Genomic DNA, 24,256 nt, shown 5'->3' on the forward strand with positions numbered 1-24,256 from the left:
TATGGGGTATTGTGTGTAAATTGCTTAGGAAATAGTTTTATTTAATCCAATTTAGAATAAGGCTGTAATGTAACAAAATGTGGAAAAAGTCAAGGGGTCTGAATACTTTCCGAAGGCAATGTCGGCCTCTGTGCATGTTCAGATGGTAGAGAGGAGATTGATGATGCCATCACTTACAGCAATCCTGACATTCAAAGATGTATGTACAGTAGGCTTATTGAATTTATCCTGTCATGTACTCTTGATGATGGGCAGTAAAGAKATTTTGTTAGGAAAAGTGCAATTTTATTGATATGCCTGTGTGTCAATTACACACAGACTATAAAAGGTAGTTAGGGCCCTGTGTTTTGGTTAATCATGTCACCTGACCTGGATTTTAACTTGGATTTGAAGCCTTTTCCAAAAATTAAAGCAATTGTCTTGAGGATGGTGCTGGACCATCAGACATAAAAAGAAAAGGGGAAGTTGAATAAGCGTTAAATAAATGTTAAAATCCAAGTTGCGACATAATGATGATTATCAACCATCTGTTTACACAGGAAGCCCAATTCTGATATTATTTTTCGCTAATTGGTCTTTTGACCAATCAGATTAGTTCTGAAAAAGATCTGATATGATCGGTCAAAAGACTAATTAGTGGAATATAGATCAGAATTGGGCTGCCTGTGTAAATGCTTTCTAGGTGACCTTCTGTCGGAATCATATAGTCAGATTTTTCATTATTGTTCTCTATTGTATCAACTGATTGATTCTGTATGGGGGGTAAAAACAGAAAGGATTTATCTCAAAATGTTTGATTGTACAGAAAGGAGGGTTATACAATCTCTCGATTCAGACATATGGATAATTTTTTTGTTGCTAAGGACGGTTTGCTTTTCCTTGAACGCGCAGGTCGTACACCGATTCTCCAATCACATGCATGATTTATGAGTCAGGAACCAATCAGAAGAACGAATCTTCCTTTTGTGGGTGGCAATTCAACCATGGAAACGCCCTCCACGTTTTTTTTTTTTAAAGGCCGATTGATCATTTTGCTTGTACCGGGTGGAGTAAAACGAGTCTGAGGTGGTGAAATATTGGTCTAAAATCGTCGTGTTATTTGCAATAGCTTATTAACTCCTACCAGCCTCTCACAAAATGACGACGACAACTATATATTCAGGCATGGAAGCCGGAGCAAAAAGCAGCTCCAGGTAAGCATCATGACATGTCAAGAGCCTTGCAATTTCAGCCAAATGTCAAATGATGCAGCCCTCTTCTAGACAGCTAAGTTAGCTAGCTAACCTTTAACTAACTAGTGAACTATAGCTAGCTGTCAAACAATGGACACTATTTTCTTAACCTGTTCGTATTAATGGCTTTTAAAATTATTTGTGAGAGGATGTATTTCACGTTAAATGCATCTGTGGCCACAACCACCGTTGACATTTGCCTCTTTGTATGTGTAACAGGCTAACTAACGTTAGCTTGCTAGCATTTAGCTAGTGAATGTAGCTAGCTAACGACGTGCTCGTAGGTGTGTAAAAGCAAGCTAATGCTAATGGTTCTCACTGATTGCTTGCCTTAAAAGAACAAGCGAATGTTGATTCCTTTCATCAATGCAGGGTGCATGACACTAGAGCCAGACTSCTAGCATGAAACTTGTCGTTGGCTAGCAAATCAATAACCGTTAATTTTATGGTTGGGTGGGGCCCCCTGTGGAAGGTGTTTTTTCTATCCGACTAACGTTGCTAGTATCCAGTTGGCAAACCACGACCATGCAGCTCTCTTCCATAACCAGATTTGCTCAAATTAAATATTCACTAACCATCTATTCCGCTAACTAGTTACTGACTTGCAAAACCAACTATGCTAATCAGACTTCAATTATTTTACATCTGGTTGGTTTAGCCGGGTTGATATCAGGCCGAAGCAGCTGCCCCACATACAGAGACAACTGGCTACAATGACATCTGGATATTTTATGACCCGCTGGTTGTAGTGTACCTCTGGGGCAAGTGGGATGGGGAACCTAAAATGTCTGTTATCGTGAAAATCGATCAAGTGAGCTTGCACCTGTTTTACATTTATGCAAGCACAAGGCATGTAAAAAAATAAATATATATATTTAATTGTTAATCTTAGCAGAAGGTATTGTTAAAAAAAAAATCATTATCTCAAAATGCAGAGACGCTGCCATTTCAAAGATTCTTTCATGCTTTAAAAATCCTCACATTTGGTCTCACACCCATTTTTCATCCTCTTCTAAGTCCTCGGCTTAAAGGTGGGTTCACTCACTGCAGGAAGAGATAGTGGAGCCAGCAGGAGCCCATCTCTAACATGAATTCAAAGCATTTTGTGTGTCAGCATAGATTAGCTCTAGTCAATGTGTCAGCTAACCAGACCACCATAATGACAGTAGTCAGGAAGGCTTTAATGTAGTGTTGCGCACCAGACACTGACTTCCTCCCAAAATAGCCTGGGGATGATGCCCTTAGTCCTGTGCAAAATTTCAGACAGATGTGTGTATTTATTTTATGTTTRTTTTCTTCAGTAGGAACTCTTAAACTAGGATTTGTACCCTCTAATTAAGGCTATACCAGTAAGAAGTATACAAGTTAGGCTAGTTATTTATTTTACTCAATACTTTTCTCATTGCTTTGTCTCTTAGGGTCCTGCGCCCCCCTGGAGGAGCCTCCAACATCTCTTTTGGCAATGATGAGGAAAAGCCCCCCAGTCGCAAAAACAAGATGGCCTCCAACATCTTCCCTGAACCAGATGACCCACACGCTCATCGGAGGAACAACCCACCTGGTAACCATCACCCTACCACAGCCTCTTGTATAGTACTTATACTGTGCCTCTAGCTGTATGGAGCCTATGTAATTTATCAAAACTCCTCAGTGTGGGTCCTTAGTCTTTAAATCTAAAATTAATTTATCTCAGTTTCTTAAATTCAAAGGTCTTAAATGCAACTGAGATGACTACAGTGTTTCCGTTATAGTGCCGCTGCATAATTGTTGCAGTTATTACTATTTTAACATCAAATAATACTGGAGGCGCACTTTCAAAATGTTAAAGCTATCCAACCACGTGTGCGAGTCGGGCCGTTGCCAGAGGAGAGGGCAAGATTTTCTATACATTTTTTTTGTTTGTTGGTATTTTATTAGGATCCCCATTAGCTGTTGCAAAATCGGCAGCTACTCATCCTGGGTCCACATGAAATATGACATAATACAGAACATTAATAGACAAGAACAGCTCATGGACAGAACTTCATCATTATTTTTAAAAAGGCACGCGTAGCGTACATATCAATACATACACAAACTATCGAGGTAAAATATGGAAGAGGCGATGTGCCATGAGGTGTTGCTTTATCTGTTTTTWAAAAAAKCAGGTTTGCTGTACATTTGAGCAATATGAGATGGAACAGAGTTCCATGTAATAAAATGGCTCTATATAATACTGTATGCTTTCTTGCATTTGTTCTGGTTTTGGGGACTGTGAAAATACCCCTGGTGGCATGTCTAATGGGGTAAGTGTGTGTCAGAGCTATGTGTAAGTTGACTATGCAAACAATTTGGGATTTTTAACACTGTTTCTTATAAGAATAATACCTTTGACTACAATGAAGAGCAAGATGTGTCGCTTAACTAGATCTTTCCTTGCATCACTCGACTGGACAATAATCAATATGCGACAAAACTAGAGCCTYCAGGACTTGCTTTTTGGAGTGCGGTGTCAAAAAAGCAGAGCATCTCTTTAATACGGACAGACCTCTCCCCATCTTTTACAAGCATTTGAATCTATGTTTTGACCATAACAGTTTACAATGAAAGGTAACGCAAAGTAATTTAGTCCCCTCAACTTGTTCAACAGCCACACCATTCATTACCAGATTCAGCTGAGGTCTAGAACTTAGGGAATCATTTGTACCAAATACAATGCTCTAAGTTTTAGAAGTTCAGGACCAGTTTATTACTGGCCACCCATTTCAAAACTGTCGCAACTCTGTTAATAACCTCTCTAGGGTACGTGGGACGCTAACGTCCCACCTGACCAACATCCAGTGAAAGTGCAGGGCGCCAAATTCAAACAAATCTCATAATTAAAATTCCTCAAACATACATGTATTATACACTATTTTAAAGATAAACTTGTTAATCACACCACAGTGTCCGATTTCAAAAAATCTTTARGACAAAAGCATACCATGCGATTATGTTAGGTCAGTACCTAGTCACAAAAAAACACAGCCATTTTTCCAGCCAAAGAGAGGAGTCACAAAAAGCAGAAATATAGAAATTAATCACTAAACTTTGATCTTCATCAGATGGAACTCATAGGACTTCATGTTACACTACATGTATGTTTTGTTCGATAAAGTTCATATTTATATCCAAAAATCTCTGTTTACATTGGCGCGTTATGTTTTGCCTCAAACATCCAGTGAAAGTGCAGAGAGCCACGTCAATTTACAGAAATACTCATCATAAATGTTGATGAAAATACAACTGTTATGCATGGAATTAAATATATACTTCTCCTTAATGCAACCGCTGTGTCAGATTTCAAAAAAGCTTAACAGCGAAAGCACACCATGGAATAATCTGAGTACAGCGCTCAGAGACCAAAACAAGCCATACAGATACCCACCATGTTATGGAGTCAACAAAAGTCAGAAATAGCATTATAAATATTCACTTAAGTTTTGATCTTCATCAGAATGCACTCCCAGGAATCCCAGTTCCACAATAAATGTTTGTTTTGTTTGATGAAGTCATCATCATTTATGTCCAAATACCTCCTTTTTTTTTGTGCGTTTAGTACAGTAATCCAAATGCGCAGGCACTAGGTCCAAAGTCAAAAGTTATATTACAGTTCGTAGAAACATGTCAAACGATGTATATAATCAATCTTTAGGATGTTTTTATCATAAATCATCAATAATGTTTCAACCGGAGATTTCCTTTMTCTTTAGAAATGAAAGGGAACGCAGCTAACTCTCTCACGGGCGCACGCCTGACTGAGCACATGGCCTTCTGGCAGAACCCTTACTCAATCAGCTCTCATTCTCTCCCCTTCACAGTAGAAGCCTCGAACAAGGTTCTAAAGACTGTTGACATCTAGTGGAAGCCTTAGGAAGTGCCATCGGACCAAATTTCCACTGTATCTTGGATAGGCAAAGAGTTGAAAAACTACAAACCTCAGATTTCCCACTTCCTGGTTGGATTTTTTTCTCAGGTTTCTGCCTGCCATATGAGTTCTGTTATACTTACAGACATCATTCAAACAGTTTTAGAAAAGTCAGAGTTTTCTATCAATACTAATAATAATATGCATATATTAGCAACTATGACTGAGGAGCAGGCCGTTTACTCTGGGCACCTCTGTGCACCTTTCATCCAAGCTACTCAATACTGCCCCTGCAGTCATAAGAAGTTAGCTAACAGAACATGCCATTGGAACACCGGAGTGGTGGTTGCTGATAATGGGCCTCTGTACGCCTATGTAGATATTCCATTCAAAATCAGCCGTTTCCAGCTACAATAGTAATTTACAATATTAACACTGTCCACTGTATTTCTTATCAATTCAATGCTATTTTAAGGACAAAAATGTTTATTTCATAAAACCAGTATTTGGTCAACAGTGATGCGCATTAACCCTGCAATGAAAGTACACTACACGACCAAAAGTATGTGGACACCTGCTCGTCGAACAGATTTTTCCTAAGTTATTGGCATTAATGTGGAGTTGGTCCCCCRTTTTGCTGGGAAGGCTTTCCACTAGATGTTGGAACATTGCTTCGGGGACTTGCGTCCATTCAGCCACAAGCATTAGAGGTCCGCTCACAGTTGGCGTTCCAATTCATCCTAAAGGTGTTTGATGGGGTTGAGGTCAGGGCTCTGTGCAGGCCAGTCATGTTCTTCCACACCGATCTCGTTCTGTATGGACCTTGCTTTGTGCATGGGCGCATTGTCATGTTGGAACAGGGAAAGACCTTCCGCAAACTGTGGCCACAAAGTTGGAAGCACAGAATCTTCTAGAATGTCATTGTATGCTGTAGCATTAAGATTTCCCTAGACTGGAACTAAGGGGCCTAGCCCGAACCATGAAAAACAGCCCCAGACCATTATTCCTCCTCCACACTTTACAGTTGGCACTATGCATTCAGGCAGGTAGCATTCTCCTGGCATCTGCCAAACCCAGATTCGTCTGTCGTACTGCCAGATGGTGAAGCTTGATTTATCACTCCAGAGAACGTGTTTCCACTGCTCCAGAGTCTGATGGCGGCGAGCTTTACACCACTCCAGCAGACACTTGGTATTGCGCATGGTGATCTTTGGCTTGTGTGCGGCTGCTTGGCCATGGGAACCCATTTCATGAAGCCCCCAATGAACTGTTCTTGTGCTAACGTTGCTTCCAGAGGCAGTTTGGAACACTACTGAAGCAACCGAGGACAGAAGATTTGTATGCAGTTCATAAGTCTGGATCTGTGAGCTTGTGTTGCCTACCACTTTGCGGCTGAGCCGCTGTTGCTCCTAGACGTTTCCACTTCACAATAACAGCACTTACAGTTGACCAGGGCAGAAATTTTATGAACTGACTTGTTGGAAAGGACGTAAGTAACTGAGCTCTTCTGTAAGGCCATTCTACTGCCAATATTTTTCTGTGGTGGTGGCATGGATGTGTGCTTGTTTATTTTTTTAAATAAAAAAACAAATATTTATTATTTTATATACATACACACGTCCGCAACCGGTGTGGCTGAAATAGCTGTGTCATGGGGACGGTAACATTATTAATAAAATAAATATTCTACCTTTTACTTGTTTAGCTCACATAATACAATTTAAAAGTATGCATAAAGTTGTCTAATAATAAATGTGGCAAAAAGGAATGTAGACATTAATGCATAAAATTAGCACTGGCCAATAGTCTTGGAGAAGAAAAAATACCAGTCCATGTAAATACATTTGACTTGTCATGCTTATCAGTCTATAGGTTAATTTGCATWATTTAGTGGAATTAAATTGGCGCATGTGTTTTCGTTATGTATCTTTATCACACGCACAAAGCATGCAGATTCTACAGCATCTAAAAAATTTATGCAAAGGCAACAGAAGGCAGGCTTCATCAGTGTGTCACACCACTTTGCAATGAGCTGGAGGCAGTATGCATTTTGAAAACATAACTGTTGCAAACCTGAACAGTTTTACTACGCGTCTTGCCTTGCTCCAAAGTAGCCTTGCCAAAATCAGACCATATCTGTGGAGGCAATTATTTTGTCAACTTTCTTTCATTGTCCTCTAGCCAAAGGCACAATCCTAGTCATCTTACCAACCAATGCTAGTTGCATATTAGGTCTACCCTATTTCAAAATTTTGACAAACTGCTAGTTTTTGACAACTGTGTTTCCAGCTAATTGAATTATGGAACGAACTTTCGCGCATTGCTTTAATGTTGTTTTTATGTAGCCTAGGCCTACTGGTTGCCTGACCTTCTGTCTGGATGACCAAACCGCTCGCGCGTGCATGTTGATTGTCTATCCCTACCAAATGCGTTCATGACACCCAGTTTAAAATACCAAAACCAAGTATATTGATTTTGGGACCGGTTGAAATGCATATTAAACATTTAGCTAGCTGTTGCTCAGGGATGCAAACTATTCACTTTAAAAAAAAAAATATATATCACTGCTCAAAAAAAAAAGGGAACACTAAAATAACACATCCTAGATCTGAATGAATGAATATTCTTATTAAATACTTTTTCTTTACATAGTTGAATGTGCTGACAACAAAATCACACAAATTATCAATGGAAATCAAATTTATCAACCCATGGAGGTCTGGATTTGGAGTCACACTCAAAATTAAAGTGGAAAACCACACTACAGGCTGATCCAACTTTGATGTAATGTCCTTAAAACAAGTCAAAATGAGGCTCAGTAGTGTGTGTTGGCCTCCACGCCTGTATGACCTTCCTACAACGCCTCTGCATGCTCCTGATGAGGTGGCGGATGGTCTCCTGAGGGATCTCCTCCCAGACCTGGACTAAAGCATCCGCCAACTCCTGGACAGTCTGTGGTGCAACGTGGCGTTGGTGGATGGAGCGAGACATGATGTCCAGATGTGCTCAATTGGATTCAGGTCTGGGAACGGGCGGCCAGTCCATAGCATCAATGCCTTCCTCTTGCAGGAACTGCTGACACACTCCAGCCACATGAGGTCTAGCATTGTCTTGCATTAGGAGGAACCCAGGGCCAACCGTACCAGCATATGGTCTCACAAGGGGTCTGAGGATCTCATCTCGGTACCTAATGCAGTCAGGCACCTCTGGCGAGCACATGGAGGGCTGTGCGGCCCCCCAAAGAAATGCCACCCACACCATGAGCTGACCACCGCCAAACCGGTCATGCTGGAGGATGTTGCAGGCAGCAGAATGTTCTCCACGGCGTCTCCAGACCTGTCACGTGTGCTCATGTGTAACCTGTTCATCTGTGAAGAGCACAGGGGCCAGTGGCGAATTTGCCAATCTTGGTTTCTGGCAAAATGCCAAACGTCCTGCACGGTGTTGGGCTGTAAGCACAACCCCACCTGTGGACGTTGGCCCTCATACCAACCCTCATGGAGTCTGTTTCTGACCGTTTGAGCAGACACATGCACATTTGTGGCCTGCTGGAGGTCATTTTGCAGTGCTCTGCAGTGCTCCTCCTTGCACAAAGGCAGAGGTAGCGGTCCTGCTCGTGGGTTGTTGCCCTACGGCCTCCTCCACGTCTCCTGATGTACTGGCCTGTCTCCTGGTACGCCTTCATGCTCTGGACACTACGCTGACACACAGCAAACCTTCTTGCCACAGCTCGCATTGATGTGCCATCCTGGATGAGCTGCACTACCTGAGCCACTTGTGTGGGTTGTAGACACCGTCTCATGCTACACTAGAGTGAAAGCACCACCAGCATTCAAAGTGACCAAAACATCAGCCAGGAAGCATAGGAACTGAGAAGTGGTCTGTGTTCACCACCTGCAGAACCACTCCTTTATTGGGTGTCTTGCTAATTGCTATAATTCCACTGTTGTCTATTCCATTTGCACAACAGCATACCACTGCTGGCTTGCTCTGAAGCTAAGCAGGGTTGGTCCTGGTCAGTCCCTGGATGGGAGACCAGGTGCTGCTGAAGTGGTGTTGAGGCCATGGAGCACTCTTTCCTCTGGTCTAAACAAAGATCCCAATGCCCCAGGCAGTGATGGACACTGCTCGTGTAGGGTGCTGTCTTTCGGATGGACGTTAAACGGGTGTCCTTACTCTCTGAGGTCATAAAAGATCCATGGCACTTATCGTAAGAGTAGGGTGTTAACCCCGGTCCTGGCTAATTCCCAATCTGGCCCTCAACCATCTACGGTCACCTAATAATCCCCAGTTTACAATTGGCTCATTCATCCCCCTCTCCCTGTAACTATCCCAGGTCGTTCGCAAATGAAACTTTTCTCAGTCAACTTACCTGGTAAAATAACGGTAAAAAAAATATATATATATAAAAAAAAAATTGAAATGTATTGTCAATCAGTGTTGCTTCCTAAGTGGACAGTTTGATTTCACAGAAGTGTGATTGACTTGCGTTACGTTGTGTTGTTTAAGTGTTCCCTTTATTTTTTTGAGCAGTTTATTTTTGCCGAAAGGTATCCTTTTTGGCCCTCACTAGTTTGCTTCCCTGGACTTGCTTGCTAATTTGTCCTGGGGATGAACATGGGTTGTTATTTTACCTGAAATGCATACGTTTAGATTATTTTTTTTAAATAATCTTATTAGAATTTTGATGGGGTTGGCAACCAACTTTAAGGTGCATTACCATCACCGACTTGAGTGTGGACCTCCATCTTTCGATGACCCATGGGTAAATGCTCGTAATAACCAATGAGTAGATGGGAGGTGGGACATGCAGCGCGTCAAATGGCTAAAATAGAACCAACACCTGGCTATGCAGGAGTCTGATGCGCTTGAGCAGTTTGGATGAAATGATTAAAAACATGTCAATTCATTTTGCAACGCTCACAGATTAAACGTGTGCTGTCTGGTCTGCATGTTAGCCACCTGTTGCACCCTCTACAACCACTGTGATTATTATTTGACCCTGCTGGTCATCTATGAATGTTTGAACATCTTGCCCATGTACTGTTATAATCTCCACCCGGCACAGCAGAAAGAGACTGACCACCCCTCAGAGCTCTTCCTCTAGGTTTCATCCTCGTTGGGGTTCCTGCCTTCTTGGCAGGTTTTCCTAGCCACTGTGCTTCTGTTCTGCATTGCTTGCTGTTGGGCTTTTAGGCTGGGTTTCTGTATAGCACTTTGTGACATCGGCTGATGTAAAAAGGGCTTTATAAATACATTTGATGGATATGACTGACTTGATCATTGCCCTTGCTAGTTTGATTTGTATTAACATTCCCAGTATTAGTTACATTGTCTTGTCAGTTTTGGTTTTTTTTTTCAAAATATTGAGTCACTGAAACGAGCAAGGTACCAGGCCAGCTGCTATTTACAACCTGATGGCAATTAGTTGGACTACCAATACATGTATTGGTGAATTATATTAACCATGCATTCAAATGCATCCATCTATTGTCAAAACAATGCCTTATTGTACGTCTGTCTCTTATACACATCTAGATGTGTATAAGAGACAGGGTTGATTGTATTGACATTCCCAGCCTTATAGTTACAGTCATCTGTTTTTGTTCAAAATATTGAGTCACTGAAACTGAAACGTGCATCCCGAATGGGTTGTGTCAGCAAACAATGTATCAGGCCAGCTGTGATTTACAACCTGATAGCACAATTAGTTGGACTACCAATACATGTATTGGTGAATTATATTAACCATGCATTCAAATGCATCCATCTATTGTCAACAATGCCTCACTTTGCGTCATGGATTTTTTGGGGGGTAAAATATAACCTATTTTTAATACCTCKGTTTGTTTTTGTAGCATGAACTGGGTATTTGATATTTTTTTACTTAAATTAATGGTTGTCTGTTTCACATTTGCAAATTAGTTAACACTGTCAGTTTTAAGKGCCAGCCCTAAATATACTACTTTTTGCCAACGGGGTCATTTCTGGAGTGGAATATCAGCAGGTGTGTGCAGACCTCACAATTGATATTACATTTCATTCCAAGTGGCATTTTTAAAAAGGTCTTAATTTCATCCAACCTGGAGATAATCTATGTGGGATGCAAGTTGCTACTTCCTCCACAAGAGGGCAGATCGTGTTCATGTATGATGCTGTGATTCATGTTCGCTTCACAGATATAAGAAAAGCTGTCACCCTGCTTAGTCAGGAAATGGCCAATTTAACTCCTCCAATCCATAGTCATTACATTCACTCTTCCACTCTTGATCTTCCTTCCTACACTGAATCCCAGCAGGGCTGAGTCTGAGCCATGCTGGAATATTCATGAGGATCTCTGCGTTGCCTGCAGCGAATGCTCCTGTGTCAGGTCACAATCAACAGCCTGGTCAACGCTATGCGGCTGATGTCGCACCAGATACTGACTGGTTTTCTGATCCACGCCCCTAACCTTTTTTAAAAACAAAGATATCTGTGACCAAGACTCGTCTCTGTATTCCCAGTCATGTGAAATCCATAGATTAAGGCCTAATGAATTTATTTCAATTGATGGATTTGCTTAGAGTTCATAACTCAGTAAAATATTTTTGAAGTTTTATATTTTTGTTCAGTATATGATAAATCCAACTGACTTGAGTAGGGGAGTTCCGCATGCTGTCTGAAAGGTCAGGTGAGGTGACTGAATGGTTTTTGGCTTGTCCCCAGGCTGGATGTTGAATTGGAGTGTTCTCTGTCTTTGTGGTTGTGAACTCTCTCACTTCCTCAACTTTTGTTTCTTGGTCGTAACTTGCAACCCCTTGTGATTTAGCAATAATAAAAATCATGAGCAGTAGGATCAATTCATGAAATGGCAGAGCTAAGCAGTTTTASTTTCATTCTACTTGATTAGATGAGGTGTTTGGCTGRTTATWACTCTATCAAGCTTTTAAAACGTTATCACTTCTGGCATGAGATGTTCGTAAATTAGGATGTAAGCCCACGATCACTTGGTGACTAGCCCGACAATTCCCAGGGAATGAGAATCAAACCGTGTCAATTCTGTGTATCTACAGGTGGGAAGCCCACCGGAGTACTGTGTGGAGAGCCCTCAGCCCCACTGAGGAGATGTGCTGCCCAGTCTTCCGCCAACAACCACGAGGACTCCAACGCCGGGGTGAGATGGCTCAACGCTGTGTTTGTGTGTGGGGGTGATAAATCTGGAATTTCTCATGTTGACATTTCCTCAAAGTTAAACAATGGGCCTTCCTTGTTGAGGATTTTCACTTTCATGTATTTGGCCTACTCCTTTCTGTTGTGTTTTCTAATCACTTACCCTTTTTCCCTTCATCTCCTCTTAGAATGGAGACGATGACATGGGAAATGCCGGTGAGGACAATTTTAATGATTCTTGCTAACTTCCACTGTTTAACAAGTTGTACATATTAATGTCTGTAAACTTCTAAGAAGGTTCATTTTATTCACAATAATGCTTGTTAAATTATAAGGGAAAAACATGATTTTTAGTATGATTTGTAGTGTTTGTGTATATCGATTTGATTTTGTTATTATTAGATGTTTAAAAGCTTCAAGTGGCAGTATTACATTTTAAATGCTTGAGTCGCACGCATGTTATCCTGTCTCCTTTCCCATGTTTAGATAACGCTGTAGAGGTTGAGGTCGTTCCTGCCCCAGAGCAGAGGAGCGAGGCGCTCCAGCCCGCCGCAGGGGCCTCCCAGCCAGCTGCAGGGATGACGTCAGGCCGCAGGAACCCCCCAGGGGGCAAGTCCAGCCTCGTCCTGGGTTGAGGTCCTTCTATCTCTCTCTCAGAACTCCGCTGTCCTTTTCTCTTTTTTAAAAGAAGAATCTCCACCCGTATATCTGTGAGTCCAGGAATTTCGTCCCGTCCTCTTCCTCTCCTCCCTCCCCGAGTCCATTGTTTTGATACCCCCTCTTTTTTAATTTTTGTAAGTTTTTTTGACAGACGCACTTTATGTACCTGATCCAAGCCCCTGGCATCTGTAGTGCTGTAGTCACAGGCCTGCTGGCTAAAGGGCATGAGGTTTAAGTTGTCCCTCACTCCATCCGGTGTCAATGGCAAAGTTCTGATGCGCGATCGATGAGGTTAAAAAAAAAAAATCTAAAAAAAGGGATTCGTATGAAGTTGTTGCTTTTGCACCGTGTTCATTGTCTAGTAAAAACTGCATGCACGCCTGGTTTGTTCCAAGTCTGACTCAACCAAAACATTTTGGTGAAGCATTTTGTTTAAAAAAATTAATAAAATATATATTAAAAATGGAAATAAAAAAGTTTTACTGTGAACGTTTCATTTTAATTGAAGGTTATGCTGGACTAAATTGTGAGTCATATTAATTAAATGTTGGGGTACATGATCTAGTGTTGCATGAAGTTTGGGACTTGAACATTTCTATGGAAACTAAAATCCACACAGGCGATACAAACAGTTCACTCAAACCCTGGCGTCGTTATTTCTGAAGACTAAATTCAGTGAATATGTCCAGAAAATGGGTATTCTAATGTCCTGAAATGGAGAACAAGATATCATTTTTGTTTTGTATCTGTAGTCCTTACAAGTCAGTTATAACTTCAGTGCCAGTTTTGAGGTATTTTATTTTAAAGAAACTTTCTCAACAGGTTAAAGAATGCCTGTTTGTGTGGTACTCCATCTGATAGAATGACAAGTGACCTTATGACAGCTCTGCRTACTTCTCGTTTTATGTCTTTTATTTTAATTCTCAATGTTGGACAAAATTTGGTACGTTAAGTAAATTGTCCAGAGTTCTTGTTCAAACTTCTGTCACGGTCTCTCTTACAGGTCTGATGCCTATTTTACTGTCTGCCTTGTACAGGAAAACCTGTGGTTCTATGTATTTACACACACACACACACAGGTCAATTTTGTTCAAATGTAATTTGAATGAAATTGCACACATGGCTTTAGTGAATTCATGTTGAAGTGCTGTTCTGAAGATGTTGAATGGTCAAATGGGCTATATGACCGTTACTTGTTCATCCAAATTCATGCAGGTTTGTCTATCACTGTAAAAGTTGCAACGAATATTGGCACAAATTAAAAGTCGCTTTTGACCATACTTGGCTGTCTTTTATTTCTGAAGGTAATGGAGCAGTTGGCTGRGTTATGCAATGACCTAAATACATTTATAAACTGGTTGGTTCGAGCCCTGAATAGTGATTGGCTGACAGCTGTGGTATATCAGACCGTATTCCACGGATATAACAAAAATACATGTGTTTTTTTTTACTGCTCTAGTTACATTTGTAACCAGTTACAGTAATAGCCATAAGGTACTTCGAGGTTTGTGGTACAGTGCCTTTGTGGTACAGAATAAATTAGTCCTCAATTTACACACAACACCCAATAATGACAAAGRGAAAATAGGTTTRATAKATTTCTGCAAATGTATTAAAAATACAGAAGCACCTTTTATTTACATAATTATTCAGAGACTTGAAATGTAGCTCAGGTGCATCCTGTTTCCATAGAAACATCAAGGATGATCAATCATTTGATTGGAGTCCACCTGTGGTAAATTCTATTGATTGGACATGAGTTGGAAAGGCACACACCGGTCTACATAAGGTCCCACAGTTGACTGCATGTCAGAGCAAAAACTAAGCCATTAGGTTGACGGAATTGTCCGTAGAGCTCCGAGACAGGATTGTGTCGAGGAAGGATACCAAATTTCTGTAGCATATAATGTCCCCAAGAACACAGAGTCCTCCATTCTTAAATGGAAGTTTGGAACCACCAAGACTCTTTTTAGAGCTGGCCGACCGGCCAAACTGCAATCGGGGGGGCGAAGGGCCTTGGTCAGGGAGGGGACCAAGAACCCGATGGTCACTCTGACAGCACTCTAGAGTTCCTCTGTGAAGATGGTTGTTCTTCTGGAAGGTTTTCCCATCTCTGCAGCACTCCACCCATCAGGCCTTTATGGTAGAGTGGCCAGTAAAAGACATGACAGCCCGCTTGGAGTTTGCCAAAAGGTACCTAAAGACTCTCAGACCATGAGAAACAAGATTCTCCGTTCTGATGAAACAAAGATTCAACTCTTTGGCCTGAATGCCAAGCTGCACGTTTGGAGGAAACCTGGCACCATCCCTATGGTGAAGCATGGTGGTGGCAGCATGCTTTCGAGCTCTCGCTCAAGGCTAACCACAGCTTCCCAGCACACTTATCTGGGGCTAACTGTTACTTCCAGCACACACACACAGACCCCCAGGCCAACAGTTGCTAATATTTAATCACGTGATGTAGTATTGGGTTATAGTGCAATAAACACAAATCCTAACATTTGTTAAACTGGAACCTTGTCGTTGTGTCATTTCGAGTTAACATTGGTAGCAGAGGATGGCTAATAACTACAATGTGCCACCTCGCTTCGACGAGAAGAGGTCGTACGAAAGTTGGAAATATGAACTTGGAATATGGACACGGGTTACTAATCTGGACGTGAAAAAGCAAGCACATTCGGTGGTATTATCGCTSGAGGGAAGAGCGAGAGATACAGCACTGGAAATATCCGTTGAGGATTTGAACAAGGATGACGGTATGGGAACTTTGATCACAGCACTGGATTCTGTATTTCTTAAAGAAGAGAAAGACCGTGCCTACGAGGCATATTCAAACTTTGACAGTGTTACGAGAGATATTTCGGTTGCAATGACGGACTACATCATTGATTTCGAACAGAGGTACAATAGAATGCGCAAGTACGACATGGTTCTCCCTGATGCAGTGTTAGCTTCAATTGCTCTATACTGCGCTGTCTAGATGTAGGGAGAAACAGTTGGCTTTGACTGCTTGTACTGTGCTGACTTTTGCATCTATGAAGTCGGCACTAAAAATAATAATTTGGTGAAAAGACGTCTGTCGCGCCAATAACAGATGAATGCAAGTGAGTGACGCAGCATATTACACCGAGCAGCAGAGAAAGCGCCAACAAGTCCTTTTCTCAAGACAACCAGAAGAGGCGCCATTCCCGGCACAAAATCCACTGGACAAATAGTGAAGGAGATCAAAATGTGCTATTTGTCAAAGCACTTACCATGGGTTAAAGACTGTCCTCATAAAAATGAACAAGTTAAACTAACAGAGGAAAATGTAAACACAGCGAGTTAGAGCAGTGTAACATTACACTGTTTTCAAATGAATTGCATTCTGATACTGAGAATTTTATAGTTGAATCCTTAGATCATCTCCGTGATTGATACTGCAATGTACACACGGACAGGGTCGACGGCGTGTGGGTGCAAAAAGGCTGATAGCTATGTCAGTGAACTAAAATTAAAAGAAGTACAAAATATGATTGACACACCAAGCAACAGAGCTTTCAAATTTGGAGATTGGAAATTGTCCATTCTACCAAGAGAGTTAAGATACCAGGAGCAGAATTGGTCAGGACTAAGTGTCACATTGAAACAGAGGTGGTCCCTACAGATATCCCCTTATTTTCTATTAAGCAAAGCTTCCCTCAAGAAGCAGAGGCTGTACTACTAGACTATAAAAAAATTGACAAGCGAGTGATGTTTAAACAATCATGACTCTGTGAATTACTACCTCAGGCTCTATTGTGTAAACATTTTAGAACAAAGCACTCACATGCAAAGAGTCCAGCAAAAATGAGACTCTGACTGACACAGAAACATGGAGTTCTGACAGTCACAGAGAACATGAGACTAAAGAAAACACAAGTATTGTAAAGCTTTACAAACAGTTTGGAATGCTACAGTTGACAGACCTTCAGAAAGTTCACTCAGTGCAGTTCAGCGGGAATTAATATGATGATGAAGTACGAAAATGAAACAAAGTGTACACACCCCAACGAGTTGACTGTCAAGAGTGGAAAGGACCGGGGAGTAGTCATTTGGTCAGATGTTGGTGATATTTGGTGAGGCACGGAGCATCATTGTCAGTTGCATTTCGCTCAAGATTGCGGAAATAAATGACAACAAAATAGAGGGGCTGTTCTAGAGAATCAGTCTCCTAATGAAAATGAACAAAAGGACAGCAGTAAAACACACAGACATACCAGATGTGCGCACTCCAATATAGACACTGACACAGGAAATGAAGCAGAGAGCCTTCAACCATGCACAGGAATCTGTGTGAGCGTTCAAAGAGAAACATCTCAACCAACGCACAGTGTTAAAGAGCAATGGTTGTTCCAAATCTGCAAAAACTGGACAAACTGTAAATGACATGACAGAAGAAAGTGGTATCTCACATACAGCAACCGTCATTGACGAGCAGGAAAAAGCCAAAAACAAGAACTGTACCAATGCAGTACTCTAAACCAGACTACCACTTTGCTACAAACAGGTCAGCTGACCTCACTTGTAGATACATATCAGAATTGAACCAATGAGAAAATCGGAAAAAACAGAAGACATTTGAAAATATGACTGTTACTGCAAGACAAAGAACGTGTCATTGACGTCGATAAGCTAGATACTGATTAATTGGAGGAAAAAATGGAGTGTTTGGGAAGTCAAAGACACTTGACCAAAAAGACATCTCAACAAGGTAATGTTACCCTTAAAGAATCCTTAACTGAATAGTGCCTAAAGCACGTATAGTGGCTAGAGGTTTGAGAGCTGGGCTGTAAAGAACTCCAAAAGACTCACCGACCTGCGCCTCAGACATCACATCAGATTGCTGATGTCATTGATCTGCCAGAAAATATGGAACTTAATTCCATAGGACATCAATCTGCATTTTGCAGGGAAACGAAGCTGTAAAGGACATTCACATCCGACCTCGCCCGAAGCTAAAGCGAAGGAACCTGTGGAAACTAAAAAAAGTGTGTGTATGGACTGTGCAGATGCATCACTCTACTGTACAACAAAGTCAAGGCAAAAATGCTGAATACAGGTGAAAAATGTCACAAGTCGATCCTGCAGTCTTCATTAGCTTGATCAAGACTGCAATTGACTGGGAGTACTTGCCTTCATGTGATGACTTATTGGGTGGCTCACAGACCTTTGCTTCAACTGTGATTCCACACTCAAAGCTGTTTTTGGTTGCCGTGAGGAGCAATGACATCATTTTGTTATGGTGGCATAGATTTATTACAGTTGAGGAAAAAAACTGAGCAACAGCGAGCTATTATCAAGGAATCTCAACCCAATCCTCACATGGCATTTCAAAGAGCCGTACAAAGGATTCCCTCTAATGTGGAATTGGAAGCTGGTCAATTGAGGTCAAAGATAGTGACCAAATTTTATTGGCTGCGAGACAGGTTAACTGGTTGATTGTTCAACTTTGGCTTGCTAGCACAAACACGCACGTTTGTACAAACATGTCTATGAAGCAAAACAAATGTATTCGTAAACTGAAATCACATACAGTGACTTTAAAGTTTCCGTTAGCAATTGGAAAAGATGACTCTTGAAACTAGTTGTCTTCAGGATCTCGCTATGGTAACACTGTGCGGACAAAACGGTCACTTTCTACTGTAGTTGTTCGTTCACCTGACACTACTCATTATTAATGCTGTGAGTCAACCATTGCTGTCGACAGAGAAAAGACTCGAGAGTAGATCAGCATCAAGGAACTTATTCAAGCACCCAGAATCCGCGGATTCTGTGGTCGACCACAAAGGAACAGCTTGCTGACGTCTGACTAAAAAGGAGAACATCGTTTAGTGCTCCTACAGCTCTCTCCTACAGGCTCTCAGTAATGGAAAGTGGCAGCTTGAGTAATACAAATAAAAACTGTCACACAACCCATTTGTAATGGGGATCTTGAATAATACTTGGACATTTAATTATGTTGTTGATGTTTTATTTGTCTTTAAAGAAAAGGGGGAGATTGTTAAGTTCATGTTTTAAGTATCCCTATATTTCTGTTATTACGGGGCTATCACTCAGTCAAGAGTGCGCATGCGCAGGAAGTCTAGTCGTTGATGGACCTAGCCTTGAGTGTAATGGCTACCGTGTAGTGTGTTCATATAGTATAGTAAACTTTGTTAAACTGGAACCTTGTCGTTGTGTCATTTCGAGTTAACACCACTACTGAGGCCTTGTGTACCGGGCGAAGTGGGAGGACCATAGACCACAGCCACATCCTTGTGGGAGCAGAGCTGTTCTTCCATCCCTATGATCAGTTGTCAATGAGTCTCCCGCCTGTAAATGTTTGAAGACTTCTAATTGCTCCAGCAAGTTTTTATGGGCTAGTTGTGTGGGGGATAATAAGCTAGCAGAACTACCGGGTGCCGTGCCGCAACTGATGTCCTCAAAATATACTTTTTTGGGGAAGTGATTCCCTCAGACATCCACAATGCTGTGTTTTTTTCATTTGGGGTGCTTGTGCCTTCACGTTGTCTCTGTTTGKCAAATGTGGAATGAAAGCAGTCAAAGCACCCTGTACTAACCTAGTCGGAGCTTTGAGTCCTCAAAAACAGCTTTCAAGAGGATCTCATTGTGGTGGAGTCATTAAGTCAGTTCATTACATTACACTGACTGCTCTATAGACATCAATGGACAGCCCTTCTCTCGAGGACTCTTTATCTGAAACATYTTGACGCTGCTTGTCTCCTCTTTGTTTCCTTTGAGCGTGATATTGATTGCGTATGATAAGTAATACGATGATGTATGATACAATAAATCCAACTGACTTGTCTGATTAGCAGCTGTTGAGTAGGGGAGTTCGGCATGCTGTCTGAAAGGTCAGGTGGGGAGACTGAGTGGTTTTTGGCTTGTCCCCAGGCTTGATGTTGAATTAGAGTGTTTCCAATTCAACTCTCAATCTTCCTCCAAACCTTCCTTTCCAGGTCGTAACTCGCAACCCAATGTGAGGGTCAATTCATGAAATGGCAGAGCTAAGCAGTTTTAGTTTCATTCTACTTGATTAGATGCGGTATTCGGCTGTTTATAACGCTATCAAGCATCTTAAACGTGATCACTTTTGACAATAGACGTCCGTAGATTAGAATGTAGCTCTCTTATCACTTGGTGATTAGCCAGACAATTCGCTGGCAATAAATGAGAATCAAACTGGTGTGGATAGCCCTTTGCCCCACTGAGGTGTTACCCAGTCCTCCTCCAACAGCCACGAAGAATCCAATGCCAGGGGGAGATGATGGCTTAAGACTGTTTGTGTGTGTGGGGGTGATAAATCTGGAATTTCCCATGTTGACATTTCCTCAAAGTTAAACAACGGGCATTCCTTGTTGAGGATTTTCACTTTCACTTTGCTTTTATTTAGTTCCTTTCTGTTGTGTTTTCACTTACCCTTGTTCCCTTCATTTCTGTATCACATCCAGCCGTGATTGGGAGTCCCTTAGGGCGGCGCACAATTGGTCCAGTGTCGTCCGGATTTRGCCGGGGTAGGCCGTCATTGTAAATAGGAATTTGTTCTTAACTGACTTGACTTGGCTAGTTAAATAAAGGTGAAATAAAATGAAGCATTCTCCTCTTGACATGGGGAGGGCTGGTGAGGACAGTTTAATGTGTTTCTGTTGTGTTCTTGCTGATTAGTTTTGTTCTCCTCTCATAGAGGAGTAATAAAGGCCTAGTGCAGTAATTTTCAAGAAAAAATATTTGTATTTATTTATCAGGGAGTGCTGCAGCACCACCCTTACTTCCCGCGGCTATGTTGGAATGTTGAATATTTAGTGTATGTGTATATAGGCTTGTTTCTGTCTATGTTATTACCACATTTAAAAAAATATATATATTTAACGTTTATTTAACCAGGTAGGCCAGTTGAGAACAAGTTCTCATTTACAACTGCGACCTGGCCAAGATAAAGCAAATCAGTGCGACAAAAACAACAACACAGAGTTACACATAAACAACCGTACAGTCAATAACACAAGAGAAAATTGAAATAAATAGAAAAATCTYTGTACAGTGTGTGCAAATGTAGAAGAGTAGGGAAGTAGGCAATAAATAGGCCCTAGAGGCGAAAATAATTTCAATTTAGCATTAATACTGGAGTGATAGATGTGCAGATGATGATGTGCAAGTAGAGATACTGGGGTGCAAAAGAGAAAGAGGGTAAGTAATACTATGGGGATGAGGTAGTCGGGTGTGCTATTTACAGATTGGCTGTGTGTAGGTATCGGTAAGCTGCTCAGACAGCTGATGCTTAAAGTTAGAGAGGGAGATGTAAGACTCCAGCRTCAGAGATTTTTGCAATTCGTACCAGTCATTGGCAGCAGAGAACTGGAAGGAAAGGCGGCCATTGGCTTTGGGGTTGACCAGTGCAATATACCTGCTGGAGCACGTGCTACGGGTCGGTGTTGCTATGGTGACCAGTGAGCTGAGATAAGGCGGAGCTTTACCTAGCAGAGACTTATAGATGACCTGGAGCCAGTGGGTTTGGCGACGGTTATGTAGTGAGGGCCAGCCAACGAGAGCATACAGGTCGCAGTGGTGGGTAGTACAGTTGAAGTCGGAAGTTTACATACACTTAGGTTGGAGTCATTAAAACTCATTTTTCAACCACTCCACAYATTTCTTGTTAACAAACTATAGTTTTGGCAAGCCGGTTAGGACATCTACTTTGTGCATGACACAAGTAATTTTTCCAACAATTGTTTACAGACAGATTATTTCACTTATAATTCACTGTATCACAATTCCAGGTGAGGGTCAGAAGTTTACATACACTAAAGTTGACTGTGCCTTTAAACAGCTTGGAAAATTTGAGTCAATTGGAGGTGTACCTGTGGTGTATTTCAAGGCCTACCTTCAACTCAGTGCCTTTTTTTTTTTTACCTCCACAAGTCTGGTTCATCATTGGGAGCAATTTCCAAATACCTGAAAGTACCACGTTCATCTGTACAAACAATAGTATGCAAGTATAAACACCATGGGACCTCGCGCTGTCAACTGCTCAGGAAGAGAGACGCGTTCTGTCTCTAGACGATGAACGTACTTTGGTCGAAAGGTGCCAATATCAATCCCAACACAACAAGCAAAGGACTCTGTGAAGATGTTGGGAGGAAACAGGTACAAAGTATCTATATCCACAGTAAAACAAGTCCTATATCGACATAACCTGAAAAGGCCCTCAGCAAACCGCCATAAAAAACCAGCACTCGGTTTGCAACCTCACATGGGACAAAGATCGTACTTTTTTTGAAAAATGGCCGCCTCTGGTCTGATGAAAACAAATAGAAACTGTTTGGTCATAATGACCATCGTTATGTTTGGAGGAAAAAGGGGGATATCTTGCAAGCCGAAGAACACCATCCCAACCGTGAAGCACGGGGGTGGCAGCATCATGTCTTTGCTGTAGGAGGGACTGGTGCACTTCACAAAATAGATGGCACCATGAGGAAAATAAAATGATGTGGACATATTGAAGCAACATCTCAAGACATCAGTCAGGAAGTTAAAAGCTTGGTCGCAAATGGGTCTTCCAAATGGACAATGACCCCAAGCATACTTCCAAAGTTGTGTTAAAATGGCATAAGGACAACAAAGTCAAGGTATTGGAGTGGCCATCACAAAGCCCTGACCTCAATCCTATAGAATATGTGTGGCAGAACTGAAAAAAGCATGTACGAGCAAGGAGGCCTACAAACCCTGACTCAGTTATACCAGCTCTGTCAGGAGGAATAGGCCAAAATTCACCCAACTTATTGTGGAAGCGTGTGGGAAGCTACCTGAAACATTTGACCCAAGTTAAACAATTTAAAGGAATGCTACCAAATACTAATTGAGTGTATGTAAACTTCTGACCCACTGGGAATGTGATGAAAGAAATAAAAGCTGAAATAAATCCTTCTCTCTACAATTATTCTGACATTTCACATTCTTAATAACGTGGTGATCCTAACTGACCTAAGACAGGGAATTTGACTTACTAGGATTAAATGTCAGGAATTGTGAAAAAACTGAGTTTAAATGTATTTGGCTAAGGTGTATGTAACTTCCGACTTCAACTGTATATGGGCTTTGGTGCAAAATGGATGGCACTGTTGATATACTACATCCAGTTTGCTGAGTAGAGTGTTGCAGGCTATTTTGTAAATGACATCACTGAAGTCAAGGATCGGTAGGATAGTCAGTTTTACGAGGGTAAATTTGGCGGCATGAGTGAAGGAGYATTTGTTGCGAGATTCTAGATCTAATTTTGGATTGGAGATGCTTAATGTGTGTCTGGAAGGAGAGTTTACAGTCTAATCAGACACCTAGGTATTTGTAGTTGTCCACATATTCTAAGTCAGAAGCGTCCAGAGTAGTGATGCTTGTCGGGCGGGAGGGTGCGGACAGGAATTGGTTGAAGAGCATGCACTTAGTTTTACTAGTATTTAAAAGCAGTTGGAGGCCACAGAAGGAGTGTTGTATGGCGTTGAAGCTCGTTTGGAGGTATGTTAACACAGTGTCCAAAGAAGGGCCAGATGTATACAGAATGGTGTCGTCTGTGTAGAGGAGGATCAGAGAATCACCAGCACCCCCATAGAGACACCCCCACAGGTCCTCCGATTTGACACACTGAACTCTATCTGAGAAGTAGTTGGTGAACCAGGCGAGGCAGTCATTCGAGAAGGCTATTGAGTCTGCCGATAAGAATGCGATGATTAAGAGAGTTGAAAGCCTTGGCCAGGTCGATGAAGACGGCTGCACAGTATTGTCTTTTATCGATGGCGGTTATGATATTGTTTAGGACCTCGAGCGTGGCTGAGGTGAACCCATGACCAGCTCGGAATCCAGATTGCATAGTGGAGAAGGTAKGGTGGGATTRGAAATGGTCGGTGATCTGTTTATTAACTTAGCTTTCGAAGATTTTATAAAGGCAGGGCYGTATGGATATAGGTCTATAACAGTTTGGGTCTAGAGTGTCTCCCCCTTTGAAGAGGGGGATAACCGCGGCAGCTTTCCAAACTTTGGGTATCTKAGACGATACGAAAGAGAGGTTGAATAGGCTAGTAATAGGGTTTGCAACAATTTCAGCGGATAACTTTAGAAAGAGAGGGCCCAGGTGGTCTAGCCCAGCTGATTTGTAGGGATCCAGATTTTGCAGTTCTTTCAGAACATCAGCAGTCTGGATTTGGGTGAAGGAGAAGTGGGGGGGGGGGGCTTGGGCAAGTTGCTGCAGGGGGTGTAGAGATGTTGGCCAGGGTTGGGGTAACCAGGTGGAAAGCATGGAAAGGGCCATGGAAAAATY

The 24,256-nt window shown here is 41.7% G+C and overlaps 1 protein-coding gene across 1 annotated transcript; it reads left to right on the forward strand.

Moving 5' to 3' along the window:
• Positions 1-1,014: 1,014 nt before the first annotated feature.
• LOC111980735 (jupiter microtubule associated homolog 1) lies at positions 1,015-13,416 on the forward strand. The gene is made up of 5 exons (XM_024011706.3): positions 1,015-1,193; positions 2,651-2,793; positions 12,171-12,271; positions 12,456-12,483; positions 12,754-13,416. The coding sequence occupies exons 1-5, from the start codon at positions 1,138-1,140 to the stop codon at positions 12,900-12,902; spliced, it is 477 nt and encodes a 158-aa protein (XP_023867474.1). The 5' UTR covers positions 1,015-1,137; the 3' UTR covers positions 12,903-13,416.
• Positions 13,417-24,256: the final 10,840 nt, after the last annotated feature.

Source organism: Salvelinus sp. IW2-2015, linkage group LG1, assembly GCF_002910315.2.
Source record: "Salvelinus sp. IW2-2015 linkage group LG1, ASM291031v2, whole genome shotgun sequence".
Taxonomy (NCBI): domain Eukaryota; kingdom Metazoa; phylum Chordata; class Actinopteri; order Salmoniformes; family Salmonidae; genus Salvelinus; species Salvelinus sp. IW2-2015.

Bases quoted from the DNA above. Each gene is read 5' to 3' on its own strand.
- LOC111980735 (XM_024011706.3), top strand. From the start codon at position 1,138: ATGACGACGACAACTATATATTCAGGCATGGAAGCCGGAGCAAAAAGC. The intron at 1,194-2,650 runs GTAAGCATCATG...TTTGTCTCTTAG, and splicing joins GGAGCAAAAAGCAGCTCCAG to GGTCCTGCGCCCCCCTGGAG. The intron at 12,272-12,455 runs GTGAGATGGCTC...ATCTCCTCTTAG, and splicing joins ACGAGGACTCCAACGCCGGG to AATGGAGACGATGACATGGG.